At 41.0% G+C, this 19,232-nt stretch overlaps 1 protein-coding gene across 5 annotated transcripts in view; it reads right to left on the reverse strand.

The window, feature by feature from the left end:
* Positions 1 to 19,232, reverse strand: part of pot1 (protection of telomeres 1 homolog) — a 355,041-nt gene that overhangs the window by 14,048 nt on the left and 321,761 nt on the right. For all 5 annotated transcript variants that reach the window (XM_063058161.1, XM_063058162.1, XM_063058159.1 and 2 more), the window contains 6 exons: positions 16,533 to 16,621; positions 10,304 to 10,360; positions 9,157 to 9,313; positions 4,056 to 4,267; positions 2,779 to 2,914; positions 1,841 to 1,929 (listed from right to left, as the gene is read on the reverse strand). In XM_063058161.1, coding sequence (XP_062914231.1) covers positions 1,841 to 1,929; positions 2,779 to 2,914; positions 4,056 to 4,267; positions 9,157 to 9,313; positions 10,304 to 10,360; positions 16,533 to 16,621 — 740 coding nt within the window. The remainder of the gene's footprint in view (positions 1 to 1,840; positions 1,930 to 2,778; positions 2,915 to 4,055; positions 4,268 to 9,156; positions 9,314 to 10,303; positions 10,361 to 16,532; positions 16,622 to 19,232) is intronic.

A 19,232-nucleotide genomic window follows, 5' to 3' on the forward strand; every position in this document is an offset into this window, starting at 1 on the left:
ATTTAAGCAGCCTTAATAAAAACAAATAAGTCTTTATTTACTTTCCACCTGACAAATGATTTTTTTGATTCTACGTCAGCCGGGTTAACTAAAGCCTGGAGAGTGAGAGACTTTCCAGCCTTAGTGCCGACACTGCCTTATTGTACAAGGGACCATTGGCGTAGCACAGATTTCACATGGCTGCTGCTCTGCGGAGCGGAATAGAATGCTACTGCCCCTGTTTGGTAGATCCACGGAGACCTTGGCAGAAAATTAGTCCCACAATTTTCAGACCTCCCAGTATCAGTGGGATAAACCTTCTGTTTCCATGGAAATGGATGCTGGTCATATCAAACATGGTAGAAGATAGAACAGGGAAAGAGGCGTTTGATCAAGCAAGATACAGTAACTGGTCAAGGCCTGGTGTTCAGGGAACATCGAAGGTATGGGGAATAGAGTGAGATGATTTTGTAGTTGCAAATAATAAGAATGAAAGCAGATGAAGTGAGTCTGGACAATGGAACAGGGCACTAGAGAAGAAAGATGCAGCCAATGATGCTGATTACTGTTCAAAGGTAAAAAAAATGAAGAGGGATGGTCTGCTACTGGATAGATCCTGTCAGATTAATCAAGGGCCATTCAGTGACAAGGTTTGGGCATGGAGTTAGAGCAATGAGCAAGTTGGATTTGGGAGCATCTTCAAGGATTTTGGAAAATAAAGGAAGACAGGGGGATTAAAGGTGTCTCTGATCACAAGATTTGAACGGGATGAAGTCACTCCCAGGAGATGGAAGATATTAATAAGATGAGTTAATATGAGCACCAGGAATGGAAATTAAGCAAATCAAATGGTATTCGCTTAAGTGCCAAAGATTGTGTGAGCTCTGATGGAGTTTCCACAACAGTACCTTTAAGATGTCTTCTTTTTTCCTTAAATGTGGTTTTCTCTTTACAGTAGTCAATCTTGTTCCCAACCATGACTCTTCTCTATTTTGTACTTTTGCTTCCATCCCCTTTCCTTCTAGCTAGAATATGGATCGGATTCCTCCTATCCTCACATTCTATTTCACCAGCTTCCACAATCAATGGACCATCCTGTGAAATTCTGCCACCTCCAGTGGGATTCCATTAGCAGATATATTAACACATTCCCTGTCTGAAAGGACTGTTCCCTCCATGACTCCCTGGTCCCCCATTCATTTCCACCAACCACTCTCCTTCCTACGCCCTATTCACTTACCATTTGACTTCTCTGCTTCCCACCAGTCAGAGACCCTAACAACCCTTCCAGGTGAAGGGGCAGTTCACTTGGACTTCATCCTATTTGGTGTACTGCGTTTAGTGCTCATTATGTGGTCTCCTCTGCATTATGGACACCAAACGCTCAGGCTACATGATCAGAGCTTTCTGTCTCCTTCACCCAAATTCCAATCTAACCTCTCTGTCTTTGCCCTTGTCCACTGCTCCAGTAATGCCAGCATAAGCTCACATTATCTTTTGACAGGATGCACTAAAGCTCTTGGGAGTAATATAGTATTGTACAATGTCAGGTAACTCCGTTCTCTCTACAAATGTCATTGGACCATCCTGTTTCACTTTGCTTCACTTCCTTTTCGGACTCCAAATAGTAGATTTTAAAGCAATTTGTTACTGGTCAGCCACCAAAACCATTCCCTCTACCTCTCCACCTCTCTCAATTTAAAACACATTTGTTTTTTCATTCTGATGAAGGCTCCTTGACCCACTCCCTGCTGATTGTTGTAGCATATAGTGTCTTTGTTTCAGATTTCTGTCACTGGTGGTTTATATCTCCGTTGCTATGAGATCCCTACACCTCCTGCCTTGGAGTGGTAAAGCTTACCTTTGGCTATTGCTGTTAGCTCCCATGAATCACTGGGAGTCAGGGACTGAAGAGCACTCACTGGTTGTGGGTCAGAGCATTGCTTGCAGCTGAAGGAAGAAAGTAAAATCACCTCTTAGGAAGCAAGCTAAAAACTAAAGAGCCCTTATCGTCAAATGCACAGCAAACTATTTGTCATTTACGAATCGGTGATAGCTCTTAAAGCAATTTGTTTCTGTTTTCTTTTCAAGCTTAAGAATGTAATCAAATTCTCCATGCAAGGAAATATAAATCATATTTAAATACAAATAGTAATTTCCAGAAACCATATTAACTTTGTTTAGTTAATATGGGCTGAGCAGACTGTGTGAAATTGACTCATAGATACAAAGCTTAAAAAATATTCCTTTGTAATTTGAATGTCTCAGATAGTAATGGTTTAAAGAATGCACCCATACAAGTACATGAAAGTACATTGTTACACAATAGTTTTTGCTTGGTGTGCCAATCCTCATTTGGCCATCTAATTTAGTCCTACTAAGCACACACCTGAGTTGCCAAGTAATAGTCAGTGAGAAGCTGAATCAACTTAATTCACATCTCCTACAACTGCATATTTGATCCATCAAAGCAATGTGCTGTTGTGTAATGATTTTGACCTACATGATGTGTTACAGAATGTGAGAAAAGATTGTAAAAGGTTTTATAAAACAAAAACACATTTTCACTGATAATGTCTTTCACCTTAGAGAGTACATGATTTCTGTCTTCCACAACTGCCAGAGAGTTGAGTATTATAACTTATTGGCCATACAAGATCATCAAAGGAAAATGTCACAATGTCAGTGTTGAAAATAAATTAGCATACTATTCCCTTATGGTTAGGTTCTAATTTGATGAGTGAGGAAGGTGCAGCCATTTAAAGTTGATAAGGTTAGCCATGTTTTAACAAGGATTACCCATAATGCCATTTCCCATCTTGTATCAGGAAAGGAACGGAAAGGTCATTTAGTATCAAGTGATCAGTACTGGACGTGGTGGGAATGACATTTCCAAACTTCTCCGAGAAGTGGTACAACTCATTCAGAGTTACCCCTAAAAGAAAAAGATAAAACAGGAATCTTAGCAATGCAAGCAGTTCTGAATAAAACTCAATAAAGTGCTTACTAAAGCTCATGTTTATAGTCCATCTGTGGGAGCAAGTTAATCCAAATAATCACTACCGACTGAATAATATCTCAGCTTTCCCATGTGTTTAACTTTCTTCATTACACTGAAACAGCTGTTTTCAGAAAAACTAATTTTAACTGAAATAGCTAACGCTATATGTAAATGATCCTTCCAAATCATCAGTGCCCTACAGTATATTGTCAATGACTGTCGCAAGTCACTACAGCAGAGAGGAGAGGGTGTAAAATGCTAATTCAGCTACTAATGTGAAAAGTACAGAGATGGTACAAATGTTTCTTGCTGAGAATTAGTTAAAGTCCATGAATATAATGGAATTTAATATATAATTATTGTAAACTCATGGGCGATCAATGCCTTTTGTTTCTTTGGCTTCTGGTATAGTTTGAACTTCTCAAAATTTGAACCACAGAATTGCCAGGTTTTTATTAAAAACAATCTTCTTCAGTAACACATCCTGGAGCGGTACTAACAGTGGCTTTAAAAGAGGGGTTAGGGGGTAGGTCACAAGGGGCTTGATCCTGATAACAAGTTTGGATAATGGAGGCAGGTGTGAATGAAACCCATTTCTTCAACTACCAAGTGCCTATAGTTGTATGATATGATAAATAATTGATGATGGAGTGTTTTTTTTTATCCATTGGCTCCTCTCCCCTCCCCTTGCCTCTGGCTCTACATGTATCAGTAGGTCACCAGTATCCCACCCAACTTTCAACTCCTGATGCACAAACTGGAGGGCGATTATTAGAGGAAAGGTTAACCAGCCCTGAAACCACCACGGTCAAGTTCAATCCCGCCTTAAAACATGCATATGCATATTGCAGGAGCAGTTCATAGGTTTTCAATCATACAGAACATGGGCCGACTCCAATTCCCATAGCTGGGAGTTATGGGACTGAATTTACACACCAATAAAACATTACAGTCAGAAGTGCATGCATAGCGGACTGCAGTGGAATTCTGGCACCAAAACAAATGCCATTTAATGGTTTACAGTGCCCCTCTATGCTTGCATCACAATGAGTACGGTATACTATCATCAACTTACTTTCCACCAGGACTGTGGATCGTTCTGGAGTCCTGTGCAACCTGTTTGTCTTCACGAAGCGGACTATGATCTGACGCCGCCTTTGGTCTCCTTGTTCCCAGATAGTTGTTTCATACCACCCTGCATCATGTGGCTGGGAACCAGATGAGGCACCAGCACAGCAAGCATCTTGCAACAAGGCATCAATGTCATCGTCATCTGGAATCTCCTGCCTGCGAAATGAATCCACAAGGAAACAGTGATCATGGATTCTTCAATAATCATGTTTAAAATGAAGCTTCAAACCATAGCCCACAAATAAGAACAGCAAAAGCAAACGGTTAAAATGTTGCCATTAAAAACTCTTCAGCAAGGAATTCCAATATATTTCTCTTGCCCTACTTATTCATTCAAGTTGCATCCAATTCTTTAAACTCATGAGTTTAGAAAACCTTAATGAACTTCACATTACTGCCAGGATTTCTCATTACACTGGGAATACAGTTAGGCTAATCTGACAACCTCATTAGCACATCATGCTAAGGAGAACCTTTGAATTGAAGGCAATTATGCCTGAAATATGATCCAGACCAACTTTAAATATTAATTTTCTACAAGAAACTAGTCATAATAATTGAAAAATTATTCCAAACAAACTCAGTTATCTCTGTACTTTTGCACTTCAAAACAAAAATCAGCACCTGGAAACATCCTGAGAACTTCTCCGAAGTGCTGAGATAAAGGATCTGCAGAGATAAAAACACCCTCAAATCTGTTGGAAGTAAAAGTTTATAATGACGGATGCAACAACAGAAGGCGGAATGGACATCTCACTGATTGTCTTGTTGGAGAGTGACTTTACTCCTCTAGTGTTTAATTTCCAACTAGTAGTCTCTCTAACTCTCCAAAAATAGACAAGCATCCACTACAAAAATCTAATAATCCAGCTTCTTCAGGGCTTTGGCAATGCCAGACTGGCAGACTTTCTGGACTACTCGATATTAGTGACACTCCAACCCATTCTTAGTTTATGTTTCTCCCTCCAACATTTCACAGTAACATAATGAATCTATCAGTAAGTTTAAAAATTTCACAAGAAACAAATCCCAAAGAATTTAAAGGGAACATGGAAATTGCAACCCCCCCCCCCCCGTATTTTTAAAAAGAACACTGGCAATAAAAGCAGGTGCGTTTAAAGGGAGTACAGGTTAAGGAGTCCCAATGAATTTAAAAGGGATAAAGGGTTCCAGTGAGCTTAAAGGGAATGTGGGAACAGAGCCCCAATGAGTTTAGAAGAAGCCTGGGGATGGGGCACCTGCTAGTTCATCAGAAGTGCTGGAAATAGGGTCCCACTGAGTTTATAAAAATGTTAATTTAAGTAATTGTTAAATTCATAAGGAATGTGGAAACAGTGCGTCAATCATCAGGATTTCCAGACACTCAGATATTGCATTATAAAGCTTTCCTGTAATTTTTCTTCATTGAATGGTATTTTCTGTAATTCAGCAGAGAAGCACTTTCATTCCTACAACAGATAGGCTGCAACTCCTTGGCTGCAATCCTAAATTCCAGTCAACGGAAGGCTGTCACCCTCCCTCAATGGATTGGCATCAACTCCATCTACCCTCTCCAGAGATTGTTCTTTCAGATTTTCTCACTGAGATTGACACACTCCAAATACTTTGAAAGGTAACCTTTGGCAAAGCATTCCTCTAATCCTATCTATTTGTATGTTTAATTTCATGTACTGGAAAAATAAAACCATGCCAATCATGTTCAGCAACAATTCTGCAATTGCATTATCAATATTCTACTATCATGCTTCATGATCTCAGCCCGAAACATTTACTGTTTATTCCTCTCTATAGATACTGACTGACCTGCTGAGTTCCTCCAGCATTTTGTCTGCATTGCTCCGGATTGCCAGCAACTGTAGAATCTTTTATGTTTAATATTCTACTACCTTCTGGTTTGCAATAGATGTTAATCTTTGTCAGTGATCCTAATGAGAACTGGAAGTTATTACTGCGGCTGTGGAGATCTCCACATAACATGGTATCGAAAAACAACTAATTCTAATTACTAGCTAATTAATCAAATAAAGTGGGTTCTGGTTAATTGGGACACATCGGGACCAGGGGATTTTGGCCCAATTAAGCGGCTGTCCTATTTAGCCGAAGTTTCAAGGAAATAGTTAAAAAGCGTAATAAAGACAAACTACTGTGTTACTGAGGAATAAAGTGTGCATTAAAATGAAATAGAGAACACATTAGAACACAAACAATTCTACTACAGTATTGTAAAATTGTGGATTAGTTCCTAATATTAGTATATTAATTCCTGCTATTAGTATACAGTACTTTATATGTCGATGCACAGAGTGTAAGTAATAAGGTGGATGATCTTGTCGCAGGATAACAGATTGTCAGGTATGATGTTGTAGCCATCACTGAGTCATGGGTGAAGGATGGTTGTAGTTGGGAGCTGAATATCCAAGGTTACACATTATATTGGAGGGATAGGAAGGTAGGCGGAGGGGGTGGTGTGACTCTGCTGGAAAAGAATGGCATCAAACCAGTAGAAAGATGTGACATAGGACCGTAAGATGTTGAATCCTTGTGGGTTGGGTTAAGAAACTGTAAGGGTAAAAGGAGGCTGATGGCAGTTATATACAAGCCTCCTCCCAACAGTAGCTGGGATATGGACTGCAGATTTGAACAGGAAATAGAAAAGCTGTGCCAAAAGTCAATGTTATGATAATCATGGGAGATTTTAACATGCAGGTCATTTGGGAAAATCATGCTGGTAATGGATCTCAAGAGAGTGAGTTTATTGAATGCCTACAAGATGGCTTTTTAGAGCAGTTCGTTGTTGAGCCTACTAGGGGATCAGATTGAATTGAATTGACTTGACTTTATTACTTACATCCTTTATATACACGAGGAGTAAAAATCTTTACATTACATCTCCATCTAAATGTGCTATGTGCAATTTATAGTAATTTATAATAAATATTATGAACAACAGGATAGTCAATATAACAAAGAAATACTGTCGTGTCAGCATGAATTAAGCAGTCTGATGACCTGGTGAAAGAAGCTGTCCCAGAGCCTGGCTTTTATGCTGCAGTACTGTTTCCCGGATGGTAGCAGCTGAAACAGTTTGTGGTTGGGGTGACTTGGGACCCCAATGATCCTTCGGGCCCGTTCTACGCACCTGTCTTTGTAAATGTCCTGAATAGTCAGAAGTTCACATCCACAGATGTGCTGGGCTGTCCGCACCACTCTCTGCAGAGTCCTGTGATTGAGGGAAGTACAGTTCCCATACCAGGCAGTGATGCAGCCAGTCAGGATGCTCTCAACTGTGCCCCTGTAGAAAGTTCTTAGGATTTGGGGGCCCATACTAAACTTCTTCAACCGTCTGAGGTCAAAGAGGCGGTCTTGTGCCTTTTTCACCACACAGCCGGTATGTACAGACTATGTGAGATCCTTGGTGATGCGTATGTAGAAGAACTTAAAGTTGTTCACTCTTTCACCCCTAGATACATTGTTGCTTGCCTCCATTCCTCCTGTTGTCCACAACCAGCTCCTTTGTTTTTGCAACAAAGGGTGATAACTTCTTCTCTGTAGGCTGCCTCATTATTATTTGAGATTAGGCCAATCAGTGTAGTGTCATCTGTAAATTTAATTACCAGATTAGAGCTGTGGGTGGAAACTTAGTCATGGGTATACAGAGAGTAAAGGATGGAGTTTAGTACATACCTCTGAGGGGCACCTGCATTGAGGATCAGAGGGGCAGAGGTGATGGAGCCCATTCTTACCATCTATACCGGATTGGGTGTTTTGTAATGAACCAGAGGTGATTAGGGAGCTTAAGGTAAAGGAATCCTTAGGAGGAAGTGATCATAATATGATTGAGTTCAACGAAATTTGATAGGGAGAAAGTAAAGTCTGATGTAGCAGTACTTCAGTGGAGTAAAGGAAATTACAGTGGTGTGAGAAGGAAGTTGGCCAAAGTAATCTGGAAGGAGATGCTGGCAGGGATGACAGCACAGCAGCAATAGCTTGTGTTTCTGGGAAAAATGAGGAAGATACAAGATGGATGTATGCCAAAAATGAAGAAATACTCAAATGGCAAAATAGTACAACCATGGCTAACAAGAGAAGTCAAAGCTAATGTAAAAGCAAAAGAGAAGGCACACAGCAAAGCAAATATTAGTGGGAAGACAGACGAGCAGAAAGCAACTAAACAAATCATTGGGAGGGAAAAGATGAAATATAAAAGCAAGCTAGCAAACAAAATCAAGGTAGATGGAAAAAGCTTTTTCAAGTATATAAAAAACAACAGAGATGTAATGTCTGAAGGCCTGAATGGCTGAAACCACAATGAGCAAAACAGTTCTAAATTGTCTTGCTGCTTGTTTCTTGCAAACTATTAGTGAAAAAGACACTGCTTTCTGAACAAACACATGCAACAAATGCTATTTAAAAAGTGTTCGCTATAAGCACAGCGTAGTGTCTAAAGGCCACACAAGATAATGTGACTGAGGCTAGTTAGAAGCTGTTCAGCAACAGTCGCCCATCACAATTAAGTGGCATAGTGTCCCAAATAAACAAAGGGAATCCCAGTTAGTTTCTCGACTTGATTTCTTCTTTAACAATTGTCCCAAATAAGCGGTTTCCCCTATTAACCAGTGGCCCAATTAACTGGAATCCACTGTATTTCCAAACATCACAATAATATTAGATATGGAAGCTAATCAAGAGCAGAAAGCTGTAGGTAATGGCTGTACTATGGATACACACAATCTTCTCAATATTGACCATGTCAGGATCTCTTAAGATCTGCTTCGCTTTAATAAATTTACCTCTCATTCTTTGAAATTCCAATGGTTACAACTTTGTTTCTAACTCATTTACATCCTTCCTGAAATAAGGAGACCAATATTGTACACAAAACTCCAGATTGGGCCTCAAAAATGCTTATTATATCTGAAATACTTCTGGTTCAACGAGGGATTAGGACTCTGCTTTATTTATCTACATAAAAGCAAACAGATATCACCATACCCATAACAATCCATTACATTTCACTGCATGCATGCAGCTCTGTTAGTACTTACAGTGTACGACACTTGGGACAATACAGTTTCACTGACTGGTAGAGAGCTCTGGGTTCATAATTCACGAGTTTAGCTCTAATGCGATGTTTGCAAGGAGCTGTTTTGTCCAAAACATCTCGAAGTGAGGTTGTGCTGATGTGCTGATGAGCTGTGAGCACTGTAACACAGAGATCTTGAAAATGCAGATTCAATAAGTACAATGATGAAATCAGATAATAAAACTACTGGAGGGCAGCGCAAATTTTTCTAGAGCAGTGCAGTGGCATAGATGGAACAACAGCTCTTGAGACCAGGGCTTGATTCTCACCTCTGGTGCTGTGTGGAGTATGCACATTCTCTCTGTGACAATGAGAACTTCCCCTGGATATCTCATTTCTTCCTACATACCATAGGATATGCAGGTTGGTGGATTAATTCATCTCTGCAAAGTGCCTTACAATATAGTGAGTAGTAGAATCTGGGGGGAATTTATGGGAATATGGGAGAACCGATGGTAAGGAAAATTAATTGGGGAATGGGATTGACCTGTGAGTTGGCATTTACCCAAAGGACTGAAACAGCCTCATTCTATATTGTAAGGAAATATGGAAATTCAACATGAACATCAGTTCAGCAGAAACAGAGAGAGCATTAAGAGCCTCAAAGGGATAAGAAATCTTGGTGATTCTTGTCGAAGCATTTCTGCACCTTCCTCTTTCAGTATGAATGTCTGAATAAGCCAATGTATTCTTTGAATTCATCAGGCTTAGTGAAATGCTGCACCACCTATCACTCCCTCTGCTCTTTGAACTCAGAATGAACGGGTGAGCAGAGACCCTACACCCCACTCCATAAACAGTCCAACAACGAGAAAACGTATGATCACAGTGACAGAACTGAGGCTCAGAAAGACTTTGGAGTCACAGAAGATGTTTCCAATCTAATTGACCCTAATGTGAGATTACCTTTTCAAACAGTCTCATAACCACATTATGTTTCACCTCCAAAACTCTTGATGCAGAATAGAGAATGCTAGCTACTTTGTCATGACTGATATTGACAACAAAGTCACCATAGGTCAAGAGAACAACTACAGTTCAAATATAGGATGTCCTGTGAAGGGGCCAAAAACAAATTCAGTTTGCACATGCTACCTGTTGATACCAACCTGTAGCAGATTCCTGATGGCATCGCTCTACGCAATCTGGTGAGAATTCTTGACATGCTGTAAACAACAAAGTTTCATTAATATACCAATTAATGAATGATCATAAGATCATAAAACAAATGAGCAGAATTAGGCCATTTGGCCAATCATGACTGATTTATTATCCCACTCAGCCCCATTCTCCATAACCTCTGAAGCTCTTACTAATCAAGAATTTACTAACCTCCACTTTAAATATATCCAATGACTTGGTGTCCACAGTCATCTGTGGCAATGCATTCTGCAGATTCACCACCCTCTGGCTAAAGAAATTCCTCCTCATCTCTGCTCCAAAGAGGCATCGCTCTATCCTGAGGCTGCTTCCTCTGGTCCGTGACTCCCCGCTATAGCAAACATCCTTTCCCCATCCACTCTATCTAGGCCTTTCAGTATTCGATAGGTTTCAATGAGTTTTTAGGTGATGCCTCAAAAAGGCAGAATCCATCATTGAGAACCCTCATTGCCCAGAACACGCCTCTTCTCATTTCTACCATCAAAGAGGAGGCACAGGAGCCTGAAGACACACACAACATTTCAAGAACAGCTTATTCCCCTCCACCATCAGATTTCTGAATGAACAATGAACCCATGAACACTTCTTCCTTTATTTTTCCCCTCTCTTTTCCACTACTTACTTAATTTATTTTTTATAACCTGCACTTCTTGTTGTAATCTATAGTTTTTATTATTATGTATTGCAATGCACTGCTGCCGCTAAACAACACATTTCACAACATATGCTGGTGGCATTAAACCTGAGTCTGATTCCGAGATCCTCCCCATACCCTTATAAACTCCTGTGAGTACAGGCACGGAGCCATAAAATACTCCTCATTCATTAACTTTTCATCCCCCAGAATTAATCCCATGAACCTCCTCTGGACCCTCTCCAACGCCAGTGCATCTTTTCTTAGATAAGGGGCATAAAAGATGATGTGTATAACATGATAAGGGGCATTGATCGTGTGGATAGTCAGACGCTTTTCCCCAGGGCTGAAATGGCTAACACGAGAGGGCAGTTTCAAGGTGCTTGGAAGTAGGTACAGAGGGCATGTCGGGGTAAGTTTTTTTACACAGAGTGCTGAGTGTGTGGAATGGGCTGCTGGCAACAGTGGTGGAGGCGGATACGATAAGGTCTTTTAAGAGACTCTGGTTAGGTACATGGAGCTTAGAAAAATAGAGGGCTATGAGTAAGCCTAGGTAATTTCTAAAGTAAGTACATGTTTCAGCACAGCCTCGTGGGCCTATATTGTGCTGTAGGTTTTCTATGTTTCTAAAAATGCTCACAATGCTTCAAGTGAGGTCTCACCAATGCCGAATAAAGCCTCAACATTACACCCTTGCTTTTATATTCTGGTCCTAAGGAAATGAATGCTAACATTGCATTTGCCTTCCTTACCACCCTGCAAGTTAACCTGTAGCAAATCCTGCATGAGGACTCCCAAGTCCCTTTGCACCTTTGGTTTCTTAATTTTCTTCACATTTAGAATATGGTCTATGCCTTTATTCCTTCTACCAAAGTGCATGACCATACTCTTTGCCCATTTCCCTAGTCTGTCTAAATCCTACTGCAGACTCACTGCTTCCTCAACACTACCTGCCCTTCTCCTTATCTTCCTATCATTTACAAACTTGGCCAAAAAGCTATCAGATCATTGACCTATAATATGAAAAAAGCGGTCCCAACACATACTCCTGCAGAACACCACTAGTCACCAACTGTCAACCATTCTCTGCCTCCTGCCAGTCAGCCAATCTTTTGTCCATGCTAGTATCCTTCCTGTAGTACCATGGGCTCTTATCTTGTTAAGCAGCCTCACGTGTGGCACCTTGCCAAAGGCTTTCTGAAAATCCAAGTAAATAACATATACTGACTCTCCTTTGTCTGTCCTGCCTGTTATTTGCTCAAAGAATTCCAACATATTTGTCAGGCAAGATTTCCCCTCAAGGAAACTATGCTGATTTTGGCTTATTTTATCACACAATTCAAAGTACCTCAAAACCTCATCTTTAATAATGGATTCCAACATATTCCCAATTATTGAAGTCAGTCTAACTGACCTATAGTTTCCTTTCTTTTCCTCTCTCCCTCCTTGAACAGTGAAGTGACATTTGCAATTTTCCAGTCCTCTGGACATGTTCCAGAATCTAGAGATTCTTGAAATATCACTACTAATGGCTCCACAGTATCTTCAGCCACCTCCTTCAGAACCCTGGGGTGTATTCCATCTGGTCCAGATGACTTACCTACCTTCAGACCTTTCCGCTTCCCAAACACTTCCTTAGAAATAACAACTACACTCACTTCTGCCCTGATACTCTTGAATTTCTAACATACTGTGGAGTCTGCTACAGTGAGGATTGACACAAAATACTAATTCAGTTTTTCCCTCATTTCTTTGTCCCCCATTACTACCACTTCAGCACCATTTTCCGGAAAGAGGTACCTGAAGAGATTGTGGAGTCATTAGTAGTAAACTTTCAAGAATCACTAAATTCTGGAATGGTTCCTGAGGACTGAAAAGTTGCATATGTCCTTCCATGTTTTAAGAAGGCAGCGAGACAGAAAAACAAAAATTATAGGCAGTTTTGAGCTCTTTATCTAAGAAAAGATGTGCTGGCATTGGAGAGGGTCCATAGAAGGTTCATGAGAATGATACCAGGAATAAAAGGGTTAACATATGAAGAGTACTTGATGGCTCTGGGCCTGTGCTCAGTGGGGTTCAGAAGAATGAGGGGAGATTTCATTTTATTGAATATTGAAAGGTCTAGATGGATTGAATGGGGGGCAGATGCTTCCACTAGTGAGGGTGACTATGACCAAAGGGCACAGCCTCAGAATTGAGAGATGCCCATTTAGAGCACAGATGATTTTTTTTTTTGCCAGAGTGGTGAATCTGTGGAACTCATTGCCCCAGACAAATGTGCACACCAAGCCATTGGGTAGATTTAAGGCAGAGGTTGATAAGTTCTTGATGAATCAAGGGGCCAAACGCTACGGGAAGAAGGGAGGAGAACGGGGTTGAGAGGGATGAGGGATCAGCCATGATAAATGATGCAGCAAACTCTAGGGGCCGAACTGCCTAATTCTACTCCTACTTCTTATGGTCTTACGTTAGAGGGAGTGAACAGCTCTGGATGAGGTGCCTATCAGGAGGGCTGCTTTGTCCTGTATGGTGTTGAGGGAGTGAACGGCTCTGGATGAGGTGCCTATCAGGAGGGCTGCTTTGTCCTGTATGTTGTTGAGGGAGTGAACGGCTCTGGATGAGGTGCCTATCGGGAGGGCTGCTTTGTCCTGTATGGTGTTGAGGCTGTACTCATCCAGGCATCGAGAGTACTCCAACACAATCCTGACGTGAGCCTTGTGGCTGGCGGCCAGACTTTGGGGAGCTACCAGACTAGTTACTCGCCACAAGATTCCTTGTCTCTAACTTGTTTTTATAGCAACACCGTGCACTTGGCTGTTCCAGTTCAGTTTCTCACCAAAAATAACGGCCGGGCTATTAATAGCGAGGGGCTCAGTGATGGCAATGTTGTTGAATGTCAGGGGGTGAAAGTTCAATCTTGTTAGATGCTGGCATTACCTGGCACTTTTGTCACAAGCATGTTCCTTGCCCCCTACAGCTTTTTAGATGCACACTATGCAACAAGGGAGTGGCATGTTTCTGTGCTGGAAAATATTCTGATTTATGGAGAGCATATATTGGCTTTCAAACAGCATTTAATTACTGGGCCACTCGAAGTACATCCTTTATCATCCAAATTAAATAAAGGCTAGTTGGCAAGGAGAGCAGCACTGTTCCGAAGCACAAAAGTAATTTAACTTCACAAATACATGAGCTCTCATCTCCACCTGGAACTATGAGTCACTGATTTAAAATATTTTCTTTGAAAACCAATTTGCAAGCGTCAGCTTCAATACAGACACAGAGGTCTGCTCTCCCTTCTTATAGATCACCCCTATTTCATCTGATCCGACAGCCCTGCTTATCCTAACTTCCCACCCACCATCTTCATCCGTGAACAGATTGTGACTGCAGCACTTTATCGCTCACTTTGTAAATAATGACAGAACTGTCAGTGCAGATGCCCTCAGGGGCCACTAGAGTTTGATTTCAAAATAGTAAAGGTTTCTGTCAACTCAAAACAGGTGGTAATAATAATGCATAGATAGAAAGCTCTGGCTACACAGTTAGACAGGTAAAAGAGAACCAAACGGGTGGCTGAATTGATCTTCTCCTGAGGTCACTTTATGTCCATGAACCCAGGAGGCAGAATGAAGGCTATTTCACAAACACACCCTGGTATCTCTTAACCAATTGCCCAGTAAATGTGGCTGTAAAGCAGCTACAGAGAATCATCTGCTGACTTTCACATGGCAAAGACCTTAACTGTTCTCTGGAACTTAAGACCTGGAACATGCGCCCTCTCCACCAGCACTGATAGCCCAATGGGCAGCAGTCTTCTGCCTCCATTCTCTCAGTCCAGTTGCTCTCGCAATCTGAGCACTGAGCATTGTATCATCAGCAGAACTGTGTTAACTCTCCACACTCTGTGGTTCCTCTCATCTGTGTCCAAGAGTATTTGGGATCTGAGCAGACTCAATGGGCCAGATGGGCTAATTCCACTTCTATATCTTATGTTACTGGGACCAGAGGGTATGAGATACAAGAAGAGGCTGGACAAACTTGGGTTGCTTTCTCTGGAGCACCTGATAGAAGTTTATAAAATGATGAGAGACAGAAATAGTGAGACATTCAGTATCTCTGTCCCAGGGTAGCAGCCAGAGAACTGGAAATGAATACCAATGAATTGATCCACTTGACGGGAGTGTGTGGGAATGGCAGTCAAAGCTGAAACTGGGCATGGCACCTGATGATGATATCTTATGGTCTAAGCTGTACTATCAAACTGATTCTCTGGTATATCAGCTTCAGTTCATAGACTGAGAGCACCCTTGTGTTTACAACCAGGTAGATGGCATAAGGTTCCACATAAAGCAGGGCAGAATGTGTTCCTCCTGCCCTCCAACTCCAACATTCTTTTCCTGTCATTATTTTCTTCTACTTCAGGAAAATTCTTGGTGGGGTCTCTCACACTCAATAGGAATGACAAAGCAAACGTGACAAACCTTTAATAACAGTGTCCATTGTAAAGAGCTTTACTGTCTTTTGTAAAAGTTTCTGGAGTTAATAATGGAAGAAATAAGTTGGAATCAACATGCATAAGTTATGAACTGAGCACCAAGGCCATAATTAAGATGTCAACAACATTACTTTGGAATGTTGAGTCCAGAAAATTCCAGTAGAGTTCTGGCTTTTACCTCAAACAAATGCGAAAGAGGCATCTACATTAAGGTATGATATTGGAGTATGGTGTTCAAAAGTAGAATTAACACCATAGGAAGGATTTTGAGGTTTCAGAAAGTCCATCTTGATCCAATGGGGACATTGACTCATTTGTGAAGATGTAGTTAGGAATGTTTAAAAAAACAATAATTTTTTTTTGTTTGGACAATTCCGATCTTAGGGAAATTAACAATGTCCGTCCTGATGAAAGGTCTCGGCCCAAAGTGTTGACTGTTTACTCTTTTCCATAGATGCTGCCTGGTCTGCTGAGTTCCTCCAGCATTTTGTGTGTATTAAAATAAAAATGTGATTGGAAAGAGCCCATTTCTGTAAGTTTTGTGCAAAATTACACTTGATTTACAAAACTGGGCAGGTTAAACCTTTTTCTTTGTTAAAGTATGAGGATGTAGGATTCACTTTCAGGGTGCAGAACCTGAAGATCACACTGAAGCAGATGAAGGAGGGAAGTAGAAATAGGAACAGAATGGGAAAGTGTACTTAGAATCATTTGCACATGTGAATGTTAAATTCCAACACTGACCCATAGATTGGCCACAGATTACCCTAATTTTCCTCAGCCTAATGGATTAATTAATACCCTCAAGTATTAAAGCATTCCATTCATGCTATCTGGCCGGATCTTACTTTGAGCACTGCAGTCAGGACTATCAAAGCCACTACCGATCTACAATTCTTGGCTCTGTACCAGCGAACATATGAAGGACAATCCACAAAGCTTGTGTTATTTGTTTTGCTGATTTATCAATATCCTGCGCCTTTCACAGTACAAGCCTGTAAAGCATGGAAGTCCGTAGAGGTACACAATAAGGTCAACCGCTCACCCAAAGGTCCACTTGAACTGTTCAGTATTTCCATCTGCACAAACTCGTCCATGCTATCCTGATTTGAAGGAAGTGCTGACTCTAAAGATCTGAAAGAAAAATAAATAACTTCAAATGTATTCCATCACGGCAAATAGAAGACAAAATATGCCAAAAAAATAAGTTAGGTAAATTAAGACAATGATTATCTTAATGCAAATTGATGATAATCACAAGGACTCTGGAAGTCTAACAATGAATAAAACTGAATAAGGACAAAGGTGATGTTGGTGGAAAGAGAGCTGGATGGTATCAGTGTTCACGTGGAAAATGAGACCATACTTTTGGATGAGGCTGCATGTTGGACGAGTTGCTGGTGGGGAGAAAGAATGAATACCAGAGAAGCCACTGTTAGTGGAACTCTTGTCTAGAACTAGAATAAGGGACACCATCGGAAAAGGGCTTAGTCCAGGGGGTTCCCAACTTGTGGTTCATGGTCCCTTGTTGGTCCATGGCATAAAAAAGGTTGGGAACCCTTGGCTAAGAGGCTAGTGAGGCACAATGTGCCAGAGGGAGATTGTAGGCAAGTCACAATCAGATGAGTGGTTATTCTAGGCTCTGATGGAACTACTTCAGTACATCAGCCAGACGAATCAACAGAATCCTGAGAAAGGTAGGCACTGCTTTGAAGCATTACGTGAAGAATGTGGAGGCTTTGGAAGGTATGAGATACAAGGAGAGGCTGGACAAACTTGGGTTGCTTTCTCTGGAGCACCTGATAGAAATTTATAAAATGATGAGAGACAGAGATAGTGAGACATTCAGTATCTCTTTCCTAGGGTAGAAATGTCATGTACTAGAGGACATGCATTTAAGGGAGAAGGGGAAGTTTAACGGAGAAGTGCAGGGAAGATATTATTTTTACACTGAGAGCGGTAGGTGCTTAGAAAAGGCTCCAATGGGTAGTGGTCAAGCCTGATATGATAGTGGCATTCAAGAGACTCTTAGGTACATATAAATATGAAGGGAATAGAGGGATAGAACATGTACAGGCAGAAGAGATGTAGTTTAATTTGACATTATGTTTGACATAGACATTGTGGGTTGAAGGTCCTGTGTATATTCTACACTTTGTTACCAAGTTCAGTAACTTAGAGGATGGACACGAGTTTAAAGGAATTACAATGACAGAGCAGTCAACAGTTGTTTTTATGAGGAAGGGTTGTTGGTGAAGAATTGAAAGGAACATTAAATCACTTTTTAAGAAAGAGAATGATTAAAATATCAACTAGCATGGGTGGACAGGAGGTGACATTCATTGGGATCAGGATCAAGGGAAGAAGTGGTTTATCTGAATGGTTGAAGTGCAAGTGGAAATGGGAGAGAAATTAGAGACAAGCAAAATTCACAGCATGGGCAGGAGGAACTTTACAGGGAAGTTAGGCTGGTGGGGTAGGAGGAGGCATGGGAGAAGGAGGAGCAGCTGGTCACACAGGCTCAGTCTCAGTAACAAAACCAATCATGAGCTTCTTGCATTTGCTGGTGGAGATGGGATTGTAAAACAAGGGGGAGAAAGACAAACTTATCACCCTGCAGCAATAGTAAAGGGCTTTTTAAGTGAACTCTCTGCTCAGAAGTTGCAGAGAGGAAAGACCAATGTGAAAATAGTTTGCATTAGAGAATCAGATAAAAGAAGATGGATTTCTCTTTACATTCCAGCCAAATCTGACTGCATATCAGAACCAGTTGTTAGCCAAGTCCATTCAAATCACTGTCCACAGAGATAGGGGTTAAGTACCAGGGCAGAGACCAGTGTGTGAGAGTGATGGCTTTAATAGGGACCACGGATTCAAAGGTAGAATCAAAAAGTGAAATATTGTAGCTAAGGCAGTGATGGCTGATAAGACAAAAGTGATCGTGACAGTATGTGGTTTGTGAAATTTCCATTCGGCGGTTGAAGTATGGCTGGAGGTGGAAAAGGATAAGGTGATCACTATCACCAGTTCCGTGATTGCTTGTCCTGTTTTTTGTTTACCTAACAATAGCTCTGAGGAACGAAGAATTGTCCCAAACCATCTTCAGCAGTTTGTACCTTGTTGACACCACAGAATTAAACTCCTAAGTTAGCCTTCTTATTGGTGGCACAATGAGTCCTTAGTGCGATGGGTACATCATTAACCTAGTGTTAGACAACTGTTAAACTGAAAATATATTATGGTAGTGGACAGGTTGATTGGCCTCACAGCTAAACCACATTTCTCTGTATTTAACTCACTCTAATGCCACCCTGTTCCTAAATCTGTAGCCTTCACTAGCCCCACAATCCACTGACATTGTTGTACACTCCCAATCTTGGCCATTTCTCTTACTGTTCTCATTATACATGGTCAAGCTCTAAATCTAAACTGGACTTGCTTTGCCTATGTACTACATTGTTTCATCAATACTGTTGGTGCGTGATGCCATCATGTATGATGGATGTACATGTTGAGATCATGAAATGATCTGCATTGATGTAAAACAAAGATTTTCACTGTACCTCAGTATATGTCAGAACAATTAACTGATATATTAGCTCTTTCCCCTTAGCTCTTTAGCATGTCCCCTTTGACCCTCATCATTTCTTATTGATGCACCATAGAAAGTATCCTACCAGGATACATCATGGCTTGGTATGGCTACTGCTCTGCTCGTGACTGCAAGAATCAACAGAGAGCTGTA

Source organism: Mobula hypostoma, chromosome 9 (genome assembly GCF_963921235.1).
Source record: "Mobula hypostoma chromosome 9, sMobHyp1.1, whole genome shotgun sequence".
NCBI lineage: Eukaryota > Metazoa > Chordata > Chondrichthyes > Myliobatiformes > Myliobatidae > Mobula > Mobula hypostoma.